The sequence below is a fragment of the Volvox carteri genome (assembly GCF_000143455.1).
Source record: "Volvox carteri f. nagariensis unplaced genomic scaffold VOLCAscaffold_18, whole genome shotgun sequence".
NCBI lineage: Eukaryota > Viridiplantae > Chlorophyta > Chlorophyceae > Chlamydomonadales > Volvocaceae > Volvox > Volvox carteri.
The window spans coordinates 1,704,899-1,723,749 of NW_003307561.1; the positions used below are offsets into that span (position 1 = coordinate 1,704,899).

At 53.9% G+C, this 18,851-nt stretch overlaps 3 protein-coding genes across 3 annotated transcripts; 1 reads left to right on the forward strand and 2 right to left on the reverse strand.

Moving 5' to 3' along the window:
- Positions 1 to 1,801: 1,801 nt before the first annotated feature.
- On the reverse strand, positions 1,802 to 6,403 carry VOLCADRAFT_90885 (uncharacterized protein; the record flags this gene model as incomplete). Its single annotated transcript, XM_002950426.1, has 6 exons — positions 1,802 to 1,858; positions 2,036 to 2,701; positions 3,398 to 3,856; positions 4,049 to 4,244; positions 5,610 to 5,618; positions 6,369 to 6,403. 6 exons carry the CDS (start codon positions 6,401 to 6,403, stop codon positions 1,802 to 1,804), a joined length of 1,422 nt encoding a protein of 473 aa, XP_002950472.1.
- A 1,622-nt stretch (positions 6,404 to 8,025) lies between these two features.
- VOLCADRAFT_117581 (uncharacterized protein) lies at positions 8,026 to 10,351 on the forward strand (the record flags this gene model as incomplete). The annotated part of the gene is made up of 6 exons (XM_002950303.1): positions 8,026 to 8,126; positions 8,484 to 8,643; positions 8,738 to 8,891; positions 9,378 to 9,512; positions 10,114 to 10,202; positions 10,289 to 10,351. Coding segments are annotated over 6 exons (702 nt in total), but the record flags the coding sequence as incomplete, so codon positions are not given.
- Positions 10,352 to 13,321: 2,970 nt separating this feature from the next.
- Positions 13,322 to 14,233, reverse strand: rpl29 (component of cytosolic 80S ribosome and 60S large subunit). The gene is made up of 4 exons (XM_002950427.1): positions 14,153 to 14,233; positions 14,027 to 14,075; positions 13,809 to 13,835; positions 13,322 to 13,663 (listed from the first exon to the last, which is right to left on the reverse strand). Exons 1-4 carry the CDS (start codon positions 14,203 to 14,205, stop codon positions 13,628 to 13,630), a joined length of 165 nt encoding a protein of 54 aa, XP_002950473.1. The 5' UTR covers positions 14,206 to 14,233; the 3' UTR covers positions 13,322 to 13,627.
- Between the last annotated feature and the right edge of the window lie 4,618 nt (positions 14,234 to 18,851).

The following is an 18,851-nucleotide window of genomic DNA, read 5'->3' on the forward strand; positions in this document are numbered from 1 at the left end:
ACATGTAACACATACAAATGCACAGCCGGTGGCGGCATGCGTGCACGCCTTGTGGTTTGGCAGCATCAGCGCTCTATGGTGCTTTCTTCAAAACACATACATACGCACACACACACACACACACACACACTCACTCACTCCGAGCATCCTTTTCACCTCCCATGCCTCTTTTGTGCGCTATGCTTAGGTATGTCCACCTTCCATGCTCTTACATGTATGCTAATCATGATGCTTTCCTTTGCCCGGCCCCCACTCCTCCTCCATCATCAAGCGTGTGACGCTTTCCCCCCGCAACCCACCCCCCTCCCCCACCCCACCTCTTCCCCGCCCCCGCACGTGGCCCCCGCCCACGCCTTCCTGTGCCACCAGCGTTATGATAGCTGCAGTTGCCCAGCTCCTCCCCCATCATCCTCCGCCGCCTCTACTCATGTTCGTGTCAGATGCCCCACTTTCACACACGTGCCGATTTGAGCACGGAACCTCCCCCCATCGTTATGGGCTCCCAGGTACCTCCCCCCCCACCCCCCTGCAGTGCGAATAAGCTCCCACCACATCAGCAGCATCATACCCCGCATCACAATTCATAGGCTGAAAACTTTATTGTTAGTATTATCATTATTATTATTATTCTCAATCCCCGGTGATGCCATCGCACGCGTCTTGCTTTCACGCAGCCTCATATACACCCATGTGCAGCATAGCATGCATGCACCCCCCCTCCCCTCCCATGACTTCCACCAATTGCAGCATACCCTCGTTACCTCCCCCCCCCGTTTTCATTCCTGCCCCCCTCCTTGTCAGTCTCTCGCCACACCTCCATCCCCACATCCCGCTGTGTTGCAAGTACCTCCCCCCTTTGTTGTAATTATACGGTCGCGGGTGGTTCGTACTACTAGTGCTGCCGAGACCTTTCTTCAAACGCGCGCATTCAATACACGTCAACATTGACATCAACATAAGCTTCAGCAGGAATGTCCCATTCACATCACGGCACTCCTCATCCTGTACCTGCACGGCACTCCAGGCAAACGTACGGCAGACCAGCTCCTTGACTCGCTCTGTTTGATCACAATTATAAAATCCATTACGTAAGCATGTTCGTACATACAGACCCAACTGTCATCCCCTCCTTTGGCGCATACAGACACATATCTGCCGGTCTGTCTGTTAACTCCCCCCACATACATACATACATACATGAAACGGCCAACGATTATTCCCCCAACTTTTGCCTTCTCATTATTTCCCCTCTCCTCCCGAACTCCCTTCATCGACATCCACCCCTACTCCCCCTCGCCGCGCTGGGTGCTGCGTGCGGACGATCAGCTGAGATATAGAGGTGTGTGAAAGTGCCTTCTCCTCTTTTTAGCTCCCTCCCTTTCCCTCCGCTCCGTGGCAACGAAGGGAACGAAGAGGGAAAGGTGAAGGACAAGACAGGCGAGTAGAGCCACACGTGTTGATGCGGATACCTTAGGGGGTGCGCACCAACAGCTGTACTGTGGGGTACCCCGCGCCAACCCCACCCCTTGCTGCTGCTACTGCTGCTACTGCTGATAGCACTACTGCCATTGGTAAATTGGCACCTATCGTTGATGCGGGGCACTGCTGGTCACATGACATGACGTGGCATGACGTGGCATCGCAAAAGACATGTCATCAAGACATTCCGCTGCTGGGCTGGCGACTGGGACATAAGGCCTCCTCACCCAGCTCCTCACGGAGGAGCTCCTCCTGCGGTTGTAACGGTAACGGTCGTTAACGATCATATCTAGTTGTTTATGGCACCGACAGCTGCTGGTTGTTAAGTGATAACCGCAGTGATGTGCAGACAGCCAAGTAGTGGCAGCAATTGCTGCGGCTGCGCGAGTGTGTGTGTGTGTGTATGTGTGTATGTGTGTATGTGTTGCTGTTATTCTTGCTCATACATCACGTATGAGTACGTCCGTCCACGCATCATGCATGCATGCATGTCCAGGTGATCTGCCCCCTTCCCTCCTTCGCACCCCGCCTTCCCCCCCAGCCCCCTGCCCCCTACCAGGTCACAGCCATAGGACTTGAGCAGCTGGGTTGCCTGATCAGGCCGCACACAGCCACTCGCCAATGCCAGGTCGATCTTCAGCAGCAACGCATCATCGATGACGACAGCCGAGCCGGCGGAGCCCGGAGCCCCATCCCCACCGGAAATATGGCCGCCACCGCCGCCGCCACCGCCGCCGCCACCCGTACTTAACAGGGACGACATAGAGGCGGCGGATCCTCCCTGGCTGCGTAGACCTCCTTGGTGCTGTTGCTGCGGCTGCTGAGGAGGCAGGGGGTGTCCGGGTTGATCTGGCCCCGAAACCAGGGATTTCTGGGAGCTTCCCGACCGCTGTAGGCCTCCCGACTGCTGCTGCTGCTGCTGTTGGAGACTATTGTGGAGCGGGTTTGCAGCTGTAGCAGTGCCTGGTGATGGCAGCGACGGTGGCGGGGATGCAGCAGCAGCAGCAGCAGTAGCAGCGGGGCTAAGATGTGCAGCGGCCGGGGTGAGGGTGGTAGCAGGCGAGGCGGCAGGGGCGGTACGGATGATGGTAGTGGCGGCAGGGGCGGTGCTGGCTGCAGGGCGAACGGCACCCAGAACGTGCGCGGAGGCGAGGCGGGCGGCGGCGGGGCCGTCCTCTCCGTCGGCTGAGTCGCGTCCTAGCTCGGTGCGCAGGAGGTCATCCTGGGAGGTGCGGCCGACATTGGTGAGGGGCGTACGGCAATCAGTGAGGGGATACAAATAACAAAGGAAGGAGACATCAGACCGACGGGTGGGTGGGTAGCCCGGGAGATTAGAAAAAGAAAGGTAAGGGAAGGCCCACAAGCCTGTGCGGAATTCGCATCCTCCATCCAGCCATTTACTCCACTTACTGCGGAGGAAGACGGCGGCAACCGACATTTATCAGGGCTGGTAATCAGGTAGTAACACCACCCACCATTACACCGTCCGTACATCGTAACATCGTTCGACAAAAGACTATATGTGGAACACAAGAGGCACGTTTCTGTCCTGTCTGTGTCCTGTCGTACACCCAGGTCGTACTCGCACCTAGCCCGGGGAAAACTAGTTGTACGAGGAGGAGACAGCCTCATATAGCATGGGGACCAAAAACTCTGGCCAGGCCGTGCGTGCGAGAGGGGTTGGGGCGGGAAAACCTGCCGCGAGCGTCGGCTGCAATTGCTGGGTTGCGGGACGTGGACACGTCAGCTAAAATGACGGTTGGCGTTTTTTGGCATTACTGAATGGAGTTAGGCAGGCGGAGATAGCTATCAGGTATAGGCACGGGCGTATACAACTCAAGAGAGGAGGTGCGGAAGAGGGGAGGGCTGGGTTGGGGGAGGGGTCGGTCATGCTGGGAGGTGCCAATCCCTCACGTACCAGGTCACAGCCGTACGATTTCAGTAGCTGGGTTGCCTGGTGGGGCTGCATGTAACCGCTGGAAAGGGCTTCGTCGATACGACTGAGCAAACCAATGTCGATTCCGTCAATCGGCTTGGTCACCGAAATGGGATGTGCACCGCCAGTGCCGCTGTAGATGCTGCTAGACGTGACCTGCAAGCAGCCTGACATCAGAGCCGCGTCGCCGCTTGATGATGTGGCAGTTGTTGGATGGGCGGCAGCTGAAGAAGTGATTCCGGTCGGGGTTGTAGTTGTGGTGCCCAAGTTGCCCACGGAGGAACGTGCAAAGGAAACGTCGGTGGAATTCAAGGTGGGAGTTACGTCCGCGGAGGTGAGCAGTAGGGACGAGCTGCGGTCAAGCTTCCCGCTCGTCTGCCGTGTTAGGTCGCCTCGATGCCGCAGGCCCTCGCCAAGAGGACGAAATTGTGTGGTGGCCGCCTGGATAACCATTTAAAGATGGTTCAGACAAGTGTGCATAACTCAAGAAGCGCCAAACGCGCCAAACGCTTGCAGGCGGTTGCCTGTCAGGAGCATAGATTCGGACTATGTCCTCTGTCACAGCAATTGAAATGAAACAATCGCCATGTCTTGCGATGTTTCATATCTTCCCAGCGAGGAGCCACGGCTCACCATCGGCTTTGAAGCTCGCCGGACGGGGGCAACGGTTGCCGACTCTGTGCGTGAACTTGGTTGCTGAAGCTGTTGTAAAACCAATATAGCGCCAGTGAACGCGCACAAGCCAATAATGAGAAGACATATGCCCAACACAGTAATAAGAGCTTCCTGATTTTGCTGCTGCGCGCCATCGCCCAAGAGCTCCGTTGCGCTGGTTAGCATGGTTGAGCAAACCATGGCTCCAGAGCGGGCCTTGTTGCCCAGCGCACAAGGCAGGCTTGGAATATGAGGGAAAACTGCAGAATTATTAGCGTAACAACTGCATCCACAATGCTCCCATTATCACAAAAACATCCTTTCATTTGCGACGAAGATCAAGAGCATTCTCCATCCGTTCTTGCGAATCCTGTCCGTGCACTGCCGAAACCGGTCGTGAGCAGTACAGGCAAACCAGGCAAGACTAGGGACACAGTTTGCCACAAGCAATTTGATCAGAGGATAACTGCTGTAAACTTATTAGCTATAGATATCGTAGAGGGCATGAAACCAAAGAAGCCAAAAAGTCGTAACCTCACAAAGCAAGCAAGCCAGGATTGCGACCGAATCATTACAATGTAATACTCCAAACACAGTTACACCCAAATACGCCGGCGAGGTGGTCAATTTTTCGGCCGGCGCATTAGTGGCGTAAAGCCGGTGTATTAGTTTTACCGTATGGTCAGGCCCCAAACCTACCCCAAACAGCGCGCGCTGCTCTATCTGTTGCTAATTGTATCTTTTCAGTAATGCAGTGATATCGACCGGCTTAGGTAAACAGTCGGTGTTCGTGTCAGGCGGCACGATGGATGATGGGCCCAAACCAAAGAAAGCCAAACGTGCTGCTAAACCAGGCATTACGAACGACTACTTCGATGCCATAGAGCCATATTGCACTACTAATTGCCGTCACGCCAAGAAGTGAAAGGCATGCGGCACTGAAATCCCTGCCAGACGCGCCAAGTTGCACGTACTGGCCCTGCACTTGGAGCAGTGCCCGACAAGAAACTGGAGTTTAAGCAGCTGCGGCTGCTGGGGCAGGGCGCCCAAGCCGCTGTCGCTGCTCGGCAAGGTGGTGACGATCAGGTCTCGGCGGAGCCCAGCTTAGTGTACCGGCAAGCAGCAGGGCCACGGCTCCGATATCTTCACGTCACGATCTAGAAATACGCTTGTTAATCTTCTGCTATTTGCAAATGTTTCTCGCTAGAAATACTGTAAGGGAAAATACTTCGGAGCATTTGCAATACGCCGAGTAAAAAGTTGGCGTCGTACAATACGCCATCGCCGGGCGTAATAAAAATTTTGGGATGTCGTTTTACGCCGGACGGTCAAAAGTAATACGGTAGCAACCCTGCAAAAGCGAGAGGCGCAATAAAAGATGGCGCAATCTCCACACCCATGTGGGGGATCCCCTGCATCACACCATGCCCATGAATTTTCGATTTCACCAACTACGGAAACTGATAGATTAAGGCAAGGGGGGAGCCCCGAGGCGATTCTGACTTTTGGGTTGCGCGGGCGGTTAAAGCTCGACACGCACGGGAGGTGCCTGAAGGACGGAACGGAACAGGAAGACCGTCGGTGAAGGGGCACCAACGAACATGTCCCAAAGGCTACGAACATACTAGAAGTCTGTGGGACCGAAGTCAACGACCGCCAGGGACGGCCAAGTAAAGGCCACCTCCTAGGGAGCCTACGGAAGTTACATGCGCGCGGATACCTCATGAGATGTCCTTGCGATTGATCTGTGGAGAAGCATTTTGGGGCCCATCTGAAACCCATTACTACAAGGATTGAGGCACCATGAAGTGCGAACGCAATGGGACACATCGTAGGAGTTAATTCTAACTCGACCGTTAGCCGGCTGTTACACGACTTGGCGCTTGGTAGTGCAGAAACTGTTCCCCCCACACGCTTTCGTAACAATAATTTGTGTTCGGTATTTTCTTACACCAAACGGACTGCATGTAGCAGTGGCCTTCAAGTCAAATACCCCCCACCACTTCAAGCTCCCGCCGAAACAGATGACTGTCTAACGCCGGAAAAGCCTCACTGACGGGGTTGGAGCAGCCTGGTGGGTAGGGAGCAAAAGAGTGGGAAGAAGGAAGGTCGAGCATGTGGCCGAGATTAACTACAAAACAAGATTGACACCGACTGGGCGGTTCCGCAGGCCAAACGTAAAGTGCCATGTGGAAGGCCAAGACGTTCTTCCCCGAGGTAAGGACGGAAGTTTCTGAGGGAAGGATGAGGCTAACAAACAGGGTCAGACATGATATGTGACCGGCGGTCCCTTACCCACCTGCAGGCCGCGGGAGCTGAGGCGACCGGGGCCATCATGAACCACTACCCTGGCGATAACAAGTTACAAGTGCCGTACGAGTGGGGGGGGGGATCCGTCAAAGCCTGAGGGGGGCCATGGACGTTGTATTGGTATTGATGCGGGTACGCGGGAGGTCATCTTCATTCTCCCTCGTCCGCTTCAGGGTGAAGCGCCTCAGCGCGACGTGCCTGGCCTCCCAAATTTCCGAGAGGTGCCTGGCCAATGCCAGGGGTGGCGCCTCAGGCATAATGGTGCGCATGCTGCGCCCCTTAAAGACTAGATCACCATCATACTAAGCCCGTATGCTCTTGTAAGCGGGACATTCATCGAAAACATGCATCTCATCTCAACTGCAACCGTTCCACAGTCACAAAGCCTGCAGGTTCGTGCGGTGCGCTCACGCCCATTAGGCATATTAACCTCTAACTCCCAACAGCCTAACCGAAAACGCATGAGCACATGATGTAGTCGCTGGGGCATGGTCACTTTCGTGCGCTCCAACCAATCGAGACGCGCACCCCGAGGCGGGGCCGCTCCCATCCAGTTCATATAGCGAGAAGCCTTGGCTCCGGTAATCCCTATGGGAAAAACGCGGGGGTCACCCAAGGTATTCGGGCACTCCCACCCTGCATCAAGCCGCTTGGCAAATACCTTAAGAATGCTCTCAACTGGCAATTTAAGGGTGGCGTAATACGCTATAAGATCATTACCGCGCGTATTAGTGGGGGGGTCCACTCCTAAGCTAGTAAGAAAGGCTAGTACCTTGCTTGCCCAACACTCAGTGACGCCCCCAAGTGCCAATTCCAGGTCAGCGACAAATGCCCGTTGACACAGTGTTCCCGGCCTCTTAACCACAGAGTTCCAAAACCTAAGTACGAGATTGGTCCAATGGAACTGGAGCGGCCTCTGTGACAGCTCGCGGTATAGGGAAGCGATAGTCGGGCTCCTCGCCCCAACTACAGATCGCATGTATGTATGCACGCTGCTCCTGGACCATGGGATTAGTCATAGCACCTTCAAAACTCACATTTATGGAGTCAGGTCCCCAAACTTGCGCTCCATAAGAAAACACCGGTACAACTAGTGTATTGTAGAGAGACATACATAGCTTGGGGGTGGTAGTTTTCTTATCTCGACACAGGGTGCTGAGCCCAAACGTGGCCCGCCTCCCTGCTGTGAGTAGTTGCTTGGTACATGCTCAAAACTGCACTCCTGGGCCATAGTGCAACCCGAGATACCGTGCCGTCTCGTTGCCGGTCAGCACCCTCAACCCCACCCCACCTAACCGGTCCTCAGCTTCCATAAGCCGCTTCCGCTCACGTGTAGCGCCCCCCAAAAGAGGACCTCGCACTTGGCGGCATTTGCGGCCATACCCGGTCATCACAAGATATGTACTTAACATGATGGTTGTGTCTTCAATCATCATGGCTACGGAAGCTCTTTAAACAATTGTGGGATGGTCCGGTGTGTCGCTGGTTTCTGATATGGTTGTTGGTCCATGTTGGGCCCTTCCTGAACTGCTATGTGCCAGCATATGTACAGGGCCAGCCGAGTATGTTACTGTGACTCAGTGCGCCTTGCTGCCTTATAATATCTGTTGGGACACATCCGTGCTCACGAACACGCTCACTGTCAGGTCGAAGCCTGGCTCGAAGGTAACGGTAACACGGCAAGTCGTCGTATTCTGGAAGATCAGCTTCCCAATAAGACCTGTATTTACTTTGCATGGAGCGTGCTGTAAGTTGTTGCCCATTCGGCCAAAAAAATTTAGGTAGTTGCGCGTTGGTTGGAAAACGCGATCCCAGGAATCTGAAAGTTCACCCCTTTGCACCTAACCTTTTTTGATTATCACTTACGTGATTGATCTATCAGTTGTGTGACTGATCTACAATTTGCAAACAGATCTCACGTCTTGGCGTCAGAAAAGATGAGCACGCTTCCACAACGAAGACTTGGAACCAATTCCCGACAAAACTGGGCTAGGCGCTGCCATCTAAATCCTTTCGCAGCACGTCTTCCTGGACATTTCCTACAGACAAGGAATGCACAGGCACTTCATACCGAGCCTGTCCATGGCTTGACCACAGTTTGCAGGGCAACGGAGGCTGCGGTGGTGGCAACCAAGCCATGCTGCAAAGCAGCAGCAGCTACTGCTGCGGCAGCGTCGGGTGCGCCCGTTGCTGCCACTTTGCCTGACGCGGTCATTTACACCGTCGTGGCATCAGCTGCGTACACTACGCTTTGCTTCGTTGCGGTAGGTCACCATTCACAATGCGATTTATGCAACGGCTCTATGTAATTTTCAGGCACATCTGCCGACCCGGGGGGCTTTTGACCGCTGAACGCAGATGGCGCTCTTCCCGCGGAAGTCTGCCAGGCTCTTCTCGTCCTTTTGGCCGTTTATTCCCCTTTCTCTTGCTTATCTGGCGTTGCTTATTTCATCTTGGTCGCCAGACACGCTTCAGATAATGATGCCCGGCAGCCTAGCTGCAGGATTCTCAGGTAAGGCCGTCGACCAGGAGGCCGCGAAAATGAACACCGTCCTAGCTTTAAAACAAGCGTAGACCACGAAGATAAGCTTTATGGAATACAGAAAAGGGCCACGGAGGACGCACGAACGGCCGGTGAAATGTTTGCCGTACCATTGCGGTGCTTTGCTAACGACAGGTCCACATCTCATGCCAAACTTAGATTTTCACCACATCAAGGAGGGTGGGCATGGGATACTTGAGCTTCCCTCTCTCTTCCTCCTCCCTTCTCTTTTCTTCTGTTCCTTTCGCCTCCTCCCTCCCTTATGCGCGGATTGGGAAAGAGCTGGGTTTGGGTGTTTGCCGCCAGCGAAATCGGAGTCATAGAGCACCGCATTTCGAATAGGCGTGCACCCACTTGCGCAGAGTGCTCCAAAAACGTTAAATCTCAGCTTCCGGACAATTTCCGAATGAATTGTTGCCTCCACCTTCCCTGCTCCGCGGCCCTCTCCCTCCTCAGGCGGCTTCAACCCGCAGTTCTTCCCCCGCCTGGAGGGTATTTGCACGTTGTTCAGTCGCCTGGGTGTGACTGCGTCCTGGGTGCTGCATGTGCTGGTCATCAACCTGTTTGCGGGCAGGTGGTGCCTCCTGGACGGTGAGGGACTGGGGGGAGGGGAGGTGCGATGTGGGAGTTGGAGTGGAGGGGTGAGAGGGGCTGTATGAAGGAGTGGGGGGAGGCGCAGGACACGTGGAGAAGGGGAGGGGGGCGGGGAGGGGTTGGGGGAGGGAGAGGACCAGTGAACTCGGATCTTGAGGGGGAGGGCAGAGGAGGAAGAGGAAGACACATTCGGGCTTCCTAATAAGGGAAGTGGTGCTTGGGGGTGGGGGAGGGGGAGGGGGAAAGGGAGCCTTGTAGCGACAGAGCGCTTTTGAGCACTAAATTTCCATAGTCGGTCACACTCCGTGCAAAGGCACAGTCCGTACAGTGAGTCACACTCCGTACAGTGAGTCACACTCCGGTATCTTGCCATGTGGCGGGGCAAGTTGGGAACCAGGTGGTGGTGGTGCGTTATGGAATAGCAGGAGGAGGAAGGGAGGAGGGGTTCGGGTCGGCGGGGTTCCCTCATCACCACCACATGCCGTCCGGCGCTCCCCCCCCCTTCATCGCCGCTGCTTTCCCTTTAATGTCGTACACAATACAATCTTTTCCCTCCTCCCCTCACCCCTGCTGTTTTCCCCCTTTGCCTCTCCCCTAGGTTTGCGGCTGGGCATCCCCACATCCCACAGCGTGTTGTTGTGCTCCGTCTTCGGACCTCTTGGACTGCTCTCCCACTTCCTCACCAAGGTGGGTTCTAGGTTTGTGGGGCTCATGCTGGCACACGCGCGCGCGCGTGTGTGTGTGTGTGTGTGTGTGTGTGTCTCTTCTTCCAGTTGAGCTTCTCATACCCCACCGGTGGGCCCCTTTTTAAAATCCAACTGACATACAGCATCTAGATGACTTTTCCATCACTCATCCGTGAACAGTGCCTGTCTGCCGCATCATGCCTGCCTCGGTGTGATGGTAGCGGGTTCCTTTGCATGCTGTGACCATGTGTGGGTTGCTGTGTGTATGTGTAACTTGGGGGGTGTTGTGGGAAATGAAAGTGAAAAGCAAAAGACACCAAAATTCGCTAGATAGCGAGGTGGAACATGTGCGCGCTCTGCGATGGACATTTGCTGCTAGGCGTGTTATGCGTGCGGGTTGTTTATAATTTATTATATAAATAGATATTATATTTCTTCTTTTTTGTGTTGTAAAACTGTGTGTTTGTGTGCATTTGTGTTACATGGTCGCGTGCTACATGTCTGTGGCAGGTAATCCGGTTGAGACGTCACGTGACCACGATGACACGTCAGGACACGTCAGCAAAACACACCCTACAGCAGCAGCAGCAGCAACACCAGCTACAGCAGCAACACCAGCTACAGCAAAAACAGCAGCAACACGACCAACACCATCACCTGCAGCAGCAAGAGCAACACCAGCAGCTGCACCAGCAGGTACACAGGCCCTGCATTGCCGCGGCTGCCCCTCTCTGGGTACAGCACGTCATTTATCGTACTTCACACTGCAGACATATAGAGAAACACATACAGACAAACGGCTACACAAATAGAATATCATCCTTTTGAAACTAGTCTACCTTTGTGGCTCGCCCCGTAAACGGCGATGTTTCTTCTCGCGCTAAAAGTAACCATTTGTCGAACCCACGGGGGCCCCACCGTAGCTGTGACCGGTACCGGACGGGCCGTGTGTCTTTTGTATGCATGTTGGCGACAACGAAGTGAGGATCAAGGATTAAGACTACCGTCAAAAAGAAAATACAAGAGTCGTGTGCAGGGGCGTGGGTGGCGTGGGCGGGCGCGCGCTCGTGTGCGTGTGTGTGTGTGGGGGGGAGGAAGTTGGGTGTGCGTGCGTGTTGTATAATAGGTCTGCGTGTGTGTGGCGCCTCCTCCGCAATGCTTGTGCGTACTTTAGCTGACCAGTAGGTGAGTGTCGTCACTTCGAGCGACATGTGCTGTGCCCCCCTTTCCCTCTTTGGCCACTACACTTTGGGGGATACATCTGCTTTCCAAGAGCTGTCGACGTTCTCTGTTCGAACGCAACCCCCGCCTCCATTCAGTACCTTGAAGAAATAAAATAAACTCTCGACATCCTTCACACCGGTTTACGTTCTCAAAGCCAGATTCATTTCTCCCTCCCTCTGAGCCCTCCGCTCTCCAACCCCTCCCGTTGCACGGCACTTGTGTGGTCTTGTACACCTGCGCTGTGAGCATATGCGTACATATACATATATAGCCATGTTATAGGCTCGCTTGCTCTCTCTCTCTCTGCCTCTGGCGCGCGCTCACACTCGCGAGCGTGTGTGTCTGTGTGTGTCCGTGGTGGCCAGCTGACCCTTATGCACAACCCCGTGTATGTGTTTTTGCGTATGTTTGCATGTATGTAGGTCCTGAGCACTGTGGTCCCGGCTCTTAAGCGGGCAGAAACCCCCGTCACGCTAAAGAGCGAGAGGGGCACTATCACCATCTTGCCGTATGCGGAGAGCAGCTAGACGCCCAATTTGCAGAGTCAAGGTGCCTGACCAACTTCCGCATCTCCCCATCGGCGGGTTTCCTCGTAAAGTTATGATTGGCCGAAGGCCTCGAATTGGCCGAAAGGTCTCGAATTGGCCGAAAGGTCTCGTATAAGCCGAAGGCCTGAGAGTCGGCCGAAGGCTTCGTTCGGAGTTCAGCACAGCAGCCCTGACTGGCTCCAAGTCCTCAACTTTTTGGATCACACCGCTGTGATGCGGTCCACTTCGAATCCCTCCGTTTTCTTCTATAAGCGGTATCGCTACGGCCATGTTTTGGCTATGGCCATGTTTTGGGGATATACCCGTCGGTGTTACTGGTTGGTGGTCGGGGCAACAGACCTCCCCGCGTGACTGCAAGCACTCGCGATTTCGTTCCTGGAGAAGGGAGGGGGGCATGCAATGCACTGGCTGTGCGGAGGTTGAATTGTGGATGAACAGCTTTCGCCTGATATCGGGATCTAGCTGGTAATGTTAAGGGCTTGGGTGGGGGCTGGGTTCGAATTGGCTGTGGAGAGCGAGCCTTGGTGTGGTGAACATACACATGCAACATGCACACCGCCACCGCCACACCTGTCAATGCGTTCTGTGGGGCCTCTTTCATGGAGAGAAATTCGGGAGATGGAAGTGAGAGGTCAGCCTGAGAGCGGTGGCAAACGAGGGGCATGGACTAGGATGCAGCGACGCCGTTCCATGGCTTCGACTGGGGAAACGAGCGGTCGGCTGGTTTACTGTTTTTATACGGCAGTGCTGGGCAGGCAGTCTGTGTGCGAGTATGTGTGTCTGTCATGGACGAACGCTTTCCCCTGTTTTTGCGACTGTGATAAGGAATGCGGGTTGCTGTACTGGGTAACTGGTACAGGAGCTTCAACGAACGAACTGATTTTGTTTGTTATTTGCGTCAACGGCATTTTTGTCCTAGGGGTAGCATTAAGTTTTGGCGCAGTTTTGGTAGTGGCATCTTAAGTATTACATTGTGAAATTTTGCTTTTAAACGAGAGTATGCTGAGGTGGCGGTGCGAGTGCCGGCGGCATTTTTTTGAGCGATGACCAGATGATTCCTTATCTTACTTCCGGCACAATCTGATGCGTGCGATCGCGGCACGTAGATCCTCCGCCTGGTATACGGGGTCACAGTATTTCGAGGTTTGTGACAACAGCGCTGGCCTTGTTACTTTGTAGGAGCGCCCCGGGTTGCCTATTTGCCCAAACTTATCTCCTGCGCTTGGAACATAGCGGGTGTTCACAAGGTCATTTTCCAAGCCCAGTCCTGCCAAATAGCTTTCTGACTCCGGCATTGGAACATAAGAGAACTGCTAAACCCGGGAATGAGCAGGGATGGCTAGAGTCGCTATACATGATGGTTACTGCCGTCAAGGGTGTTAATGTTGCCCTAACTTTGGTGAGCACAAGTCTGGAAAACAAGACGCGCCGTCTAGGGGCACACGCCACATGGTGGGGCCCCCACGGCTCCGAAACCGACCACACAACCCATTCGGAAAAGGTTGGGTATGGCTCCTACGGTTTTCACATGCACAATCGCAGCCCCCGGGGAAAAAGGGTCTACATGGGTCCAGGAACTGCGTTACACAGGTGCCGCACAGCCACAGCTGGCGATAGCCAGGAAAGACACGTCTGTAGGCCTCCTCATGGCCGCTTACTCCGCCTTCTTGTTGTGCTTCTTGGCGTACCTCTGCAGCACAGCGGGGCAACTTCCGATTCAGGAAAGACATGGGATGCCATGGTTGCCCCGTCACAACCTGACCCGTCAGCTTAAGGACGTTAGCGGTTCCCCGAAATTCCGAACGTCAAGTCCAATAGCCTGGACCGTTTCTTACCTGGTTGCGCAGGAACTTGGGGTCCATCTACGAGCACCAATAGAAAGAGCGTTAGCGAACGCCACGAGATGGAAAGGCCACTGGAGCTACATCACCAAGAACCCCGCACCAAACGACTATGCAGTCCTAACATTCCATACTTCCTAAGGGAGGAAAACCTCAGAACGCAATAATCGCGATCGCTGCATTTCAACATCGCAGCAGTGGCGGCAGCTCACCCCCTTGCGCGAGGCGTACTTATGCTTCTGCGGCTTCTTAATACCGTTCCTGTAATATAACAACAATGGTATAAGTTAAAGGTTCCGGTCTAGGTTGCACAACTTCAAAATGGTATGACTGCCTGCCTGTGCGCCTTGCGGTTCTGGTTGTGCGCCGTGTGGTTCTTAGACTTGGCCATGGTCGCGGCACTATATGCAACAGCAAAGAGGCCAGAGAAAGAAGGGCTGAACGTGTTACCACTGAGGCTGAAGTGTGTTGAAGGAGCTTGGTACGACGGCGGCGGCCGTATACTTTTATTGCTGTTCCGTCGTTAACTTTTTTGACGCTGCTAGTTGAACTTTGCTCTTCACCTGCTGGTACCCGGTTTTTGCTGCTACTTTGGGAATAACAGTTAAAAAGTGTGCAGAGCGCGGTGATTTTCGCAAAGCAACTTCAACAGTGACGCGTGATTTTACACAATATCAGTCCCCAAACAGTTTGCAGCCCCCAAAAAACCGGACCGATGACGGGCTGCCGATGATGGACGGTAACTCTTGTCAAACGGGGACGGTTGATGAGCCGATCGTAAGGTATCCGCAGGTGCAACAAAGAGCTTTGCATGCTGCTTGCTGACTACAGCAGTAGATCACAGCGCCCAGCGGATATGCTACAGTGGCCACCGCGAAGCCCGAAATTGACTCTATGAATTTGCATCTGCAGCAATGTGGGAGCTGTAGCTTAGCCGTTTGGAGCGGGTTGTCCACGGCTGAGTGGAATATCGCTGACACGGCCCGCATTCTCATAAGGCGGCCCCATGGGTCCATCCCTGCCCAGCAGCTCATCGCAGCCAGAGCGGAGAGCTGGATTGATTGACAGTTGCGGAGGGAGTTGGCTCCTTTCTGTCTCTCTGGCATTGATACTACTATATCAGGATGTTTCTATCATAGTTGTAATGGGCATGAAGTCCCATTCTTTGACATGGTGGAGTTCGTTTTGCCGATGTCGTTGGTTTCCAGTTGGAGTTCAGCTGACGATCTGGGGAGCCTTCGGCCACAGCGCAACCGCCGTTATGGAGTCCTCGTAAGTAACGGTATACATTTAGCCAGGCCGCAAAAGCCTACTGGCCTCCAAGGCTCCCGGAGGCCGGCATGCAGCAGGTGCCGCGCAGCCGCATCAAGGCGCTTCAAGGCCCCAAACCACCAGCCTTCGGCCACAGCGCAACCGCCGTTATGGAGTCCTCGTAAGTAACGGTATACATTTTAGCCAGGCCGCAAAAGCCTACTGGCCTCCAAGGCTCCCGGAGGCCGGCATGCAGCAGGTGCCGCGCAGCCGCATCAAGGCGCTTCAAGGCCCCAAACCACCTTGCAGCGTTGGAATGGATATAATAACGAAATGTTGCTGCGGCTCTCCGTCGTGGAAATCCGTGGATCCAGTCGATCCCGACCCCGTGTCAGCGCCTGTGCTGCAGCTTGCCCCAGCAGAAAACGATACCCCGCAAGGCTAGTGCATACATGTCTCGCTGGGCCACTTGGGTGTCACGACGAACATAACCGGCACGTGTGGTAGGAGCGCATCTCTCCGCGGTCCGATCCACTCTGTGTTCGCATGTCAGTAAGGGGTGAGCCTTCCGTCCTAACGGCCCTATTGCGGCCATCTGTGCGAGGCATTAATGGGTCCTAGAACCTTTATTCCAAAGGCCTGGGTTGAAAGGGCACAATTGTTCTATACTATTTCTTAAATCTGGTCCCACACGGATACAAAAGGGGCCGCTGGTGAAGCTATACCACCCTGTAACAACATACATTTTCTGTCTGGCTTTTCCTTTTTCGCTTGGCGCGGTTGTTGGACAAGTTCGCTGGAAGGAACCGAATTCCGACTGCCTGTTTTGCCGGGTCCGACGGCGAGCGGGAAGCTGTCATGGATGCCTACAAGTATGGGCGCCGCCTCAGGCAGAAGTCCATACTTGCAAAAGTATGGGCGGGGGTCGTAGCACAGGCTACGACTGGGACGCTGGTCCCTGGCTCGTGGAGCCCCGTCATCGATTGGAAGCATGAGTGGGTCAACGGTACGCCATTCCGGGACTGGACCGCGCCATTTCGGAACTGGCTGTACGATTCATGGGATGGCCGCATCCTCCGCTATTTAAGCGGACGAAACTCTTCCAAATCGGTGTCTTCCGACGCCACCATCCAGTTGTGGTTTGGTTGGATACAACAATGGACGTGGCCGGACCATTCAACCAGACGGTCCTGGTGACAAACATTTTGGGCGGTTTCACCCATTTCTGACCAACATAGAAACCCAAACATCCCCTCATGCTTACTACGGTACTATGCAGTTATGTGCTGCTGCAATCGTGTGTTTATTTACTAATCAGGAGGAGTTGCACGTATAGTCGGTGGCATTTCCTTCCACTGCAGACATTTTCTTCCACTGGACTGGCACAAGAGCTCCTTTAGATTCATCCTGGGGGGAGAGCCATGATTGCCGCCTATCGTGTGGCGGAGGGCAGCAACGCCTTCGGATGGCACTGGTGGTCAAAACTTGGACTATGGTGACATCCCAGACGAGCTTGATCATCCCCAGGATAAGTTGGCCAATCCTACGTGATTTTGAGTGTAACAAATGTAACACCCCTCAGGCAGCCATTGGCTTACCGGGCCAACGGTCATCCGTACCAACGGTACGTGTGATATTTATAATATCCAATACCGAACGGTATATTTAAAAGCCACAACTATCGTTGCATCATGACTCCTCATAACTTGCTGCACTAGTCGTCGAACTTTGTTGCGATTTGGTATCAAAGACCAACCCAAGCTCAACTTGTCATTTTATAATGCGCTGGCCTTGCCTGTCCTTTCCTACGAAGTGCAAGTGTGGGGATCCGGGTTTTTTAATGTGAACTTCGAGAATGCCGAGTGACAAATCCATATTGTTGTTGTTGTTGTTACATGGTCGTGGGTGCGTTCCCCGTACCTGCAAACCACCCTAGTACGAGCCGAGGGCTCAAGGGCTGCCAAATCGCCTATAAGCACCATCCTACCTCGCACTTCCAGCGAAACAAGTGATGAAGTATACTAACGACCAAAGGGAACGATAGAGTTGCGGTGAGACCATATACGTTCCAGCATCCTTGCCAGGCGTTCAGGTTCCCACTTCATAGCGTCCTTCATATGTTCGAAGCGTGGAAAGCCCATATCAGATCTGATTCCGTCGTAAACCGGGCAGTCCAGCAAATGTGTTTCTCATCCTCGATGTGGCTACCAGTGCCGCAGCAAGGGCATACTCGCTCCTCCCTAGGTATATAACGCCGTCCCTTACGCGTTCTGTTAGCCGCCAGTGCCCAACAGCAAAGCCATATGGTCCAGGAGCAGCGCGCGTTCATGTGGACGGTGGTAGGGGCCAGGAGCCTAACTAAGCTTCTGCTGTACTGTGAGCTGTCACAGAGGCCACTACGATTTCATTGGGCTAACCTACGAGGGAGCTTATGTTTTTGGAAATCCATAGTGAGTAAGTCGGGCACCCAGTGTTACAGAGCTTTTGTCGCTGACCTGGGCCTGGCACTTGGCCGCAACACAGAATGTTGGGCCAGCAAGGTCAGTCACAACCTTTCTTACCAGCTTGGATGTAAGCCCCCCGGCTGATCTGTTGCGTGGGGATGATCTGTTGGTACATTATTATGCTCCTGCCCTCAACATGGCTGCCCCAGGGAAGGGGAAGCATCCTGAGGGATTTTGTGAAGAGGAATGTTCAAGCAGCTATGTCTACAGTAATTTACGGAAAAGCTTTTCACGGAGCTCACATCGATACAACTCAGGCATCAGGTTCTCATATCGCGGCTCAGATGTTAAAAACACACACGCACACACACACACACACACACACACACACACACACACACACACATACACACACACACGCAGTTGCCCACAGCGCCGCGCACTTCTATCCGGGCTCTGGATACCATCTACGCATCTTGTTGGAGAATCCTCCACGGTTTATTTACTGGAAAAGGCACTAGTATACGTCGCTCTACTACGGAGCTCGCATTCGTGCACCAACGCATTCGTGCACCAACACATGTTGGCCCGCTCCCGTGTCGCGGTTAATCAACACACATGCACACATACACACGCACACACACAGGCACACACACAGGCACACACACACACAGGCACACACACACACACACACACACACACACACACACACACATCTGGCTCTTTGACTCCTGTGTCCCTCCGTTCCCTTCCCTCTCAACCTCCGCAACAGATCACTGACACCACCAAAGCGCTCTCGGCAATGCGCCGACATTTAACGACATCTATGACACCACCAGCACCACCTGCTTCCCACATCAAAATGGGACCTGATGTTCCACCAACACTCCTCTCACGCTCTCGCTTCCTCCATCCCCCTCGCCCTTGCTACGACTCACACCCTCTCGCTCGCGCACGCGCGCCAGACGCCGCGCGCATCTCCTTTCGCATACGCTTATCCCTCTGTCTTCCCCTCTCTCTTTTCCGATTAGGAGACTCTTGCGACGACGGATCAACCTTTGAAAGATGCCAAGACGCAAGACGCGTCCTGACAACCCTAGGAAATAAACAAGCAGCACTTCAATGACCGACCGACCGTTAGCGCTAACGGTTAATGACTAGGACATGTCGATTTTGTGATTTTCACTATTTTAAAGGGACATGGCCCATGGGTCGTAAAGTCCAAAGTCAGCAAACCGGTTTAATACGGTTGTTAACGGTTGCCGATGCCAGTTACCGGTATTCGCAATACATAGCATGCGATGCATGCATTCGCAAATTCCAATACTTCGAATTGAGCAAA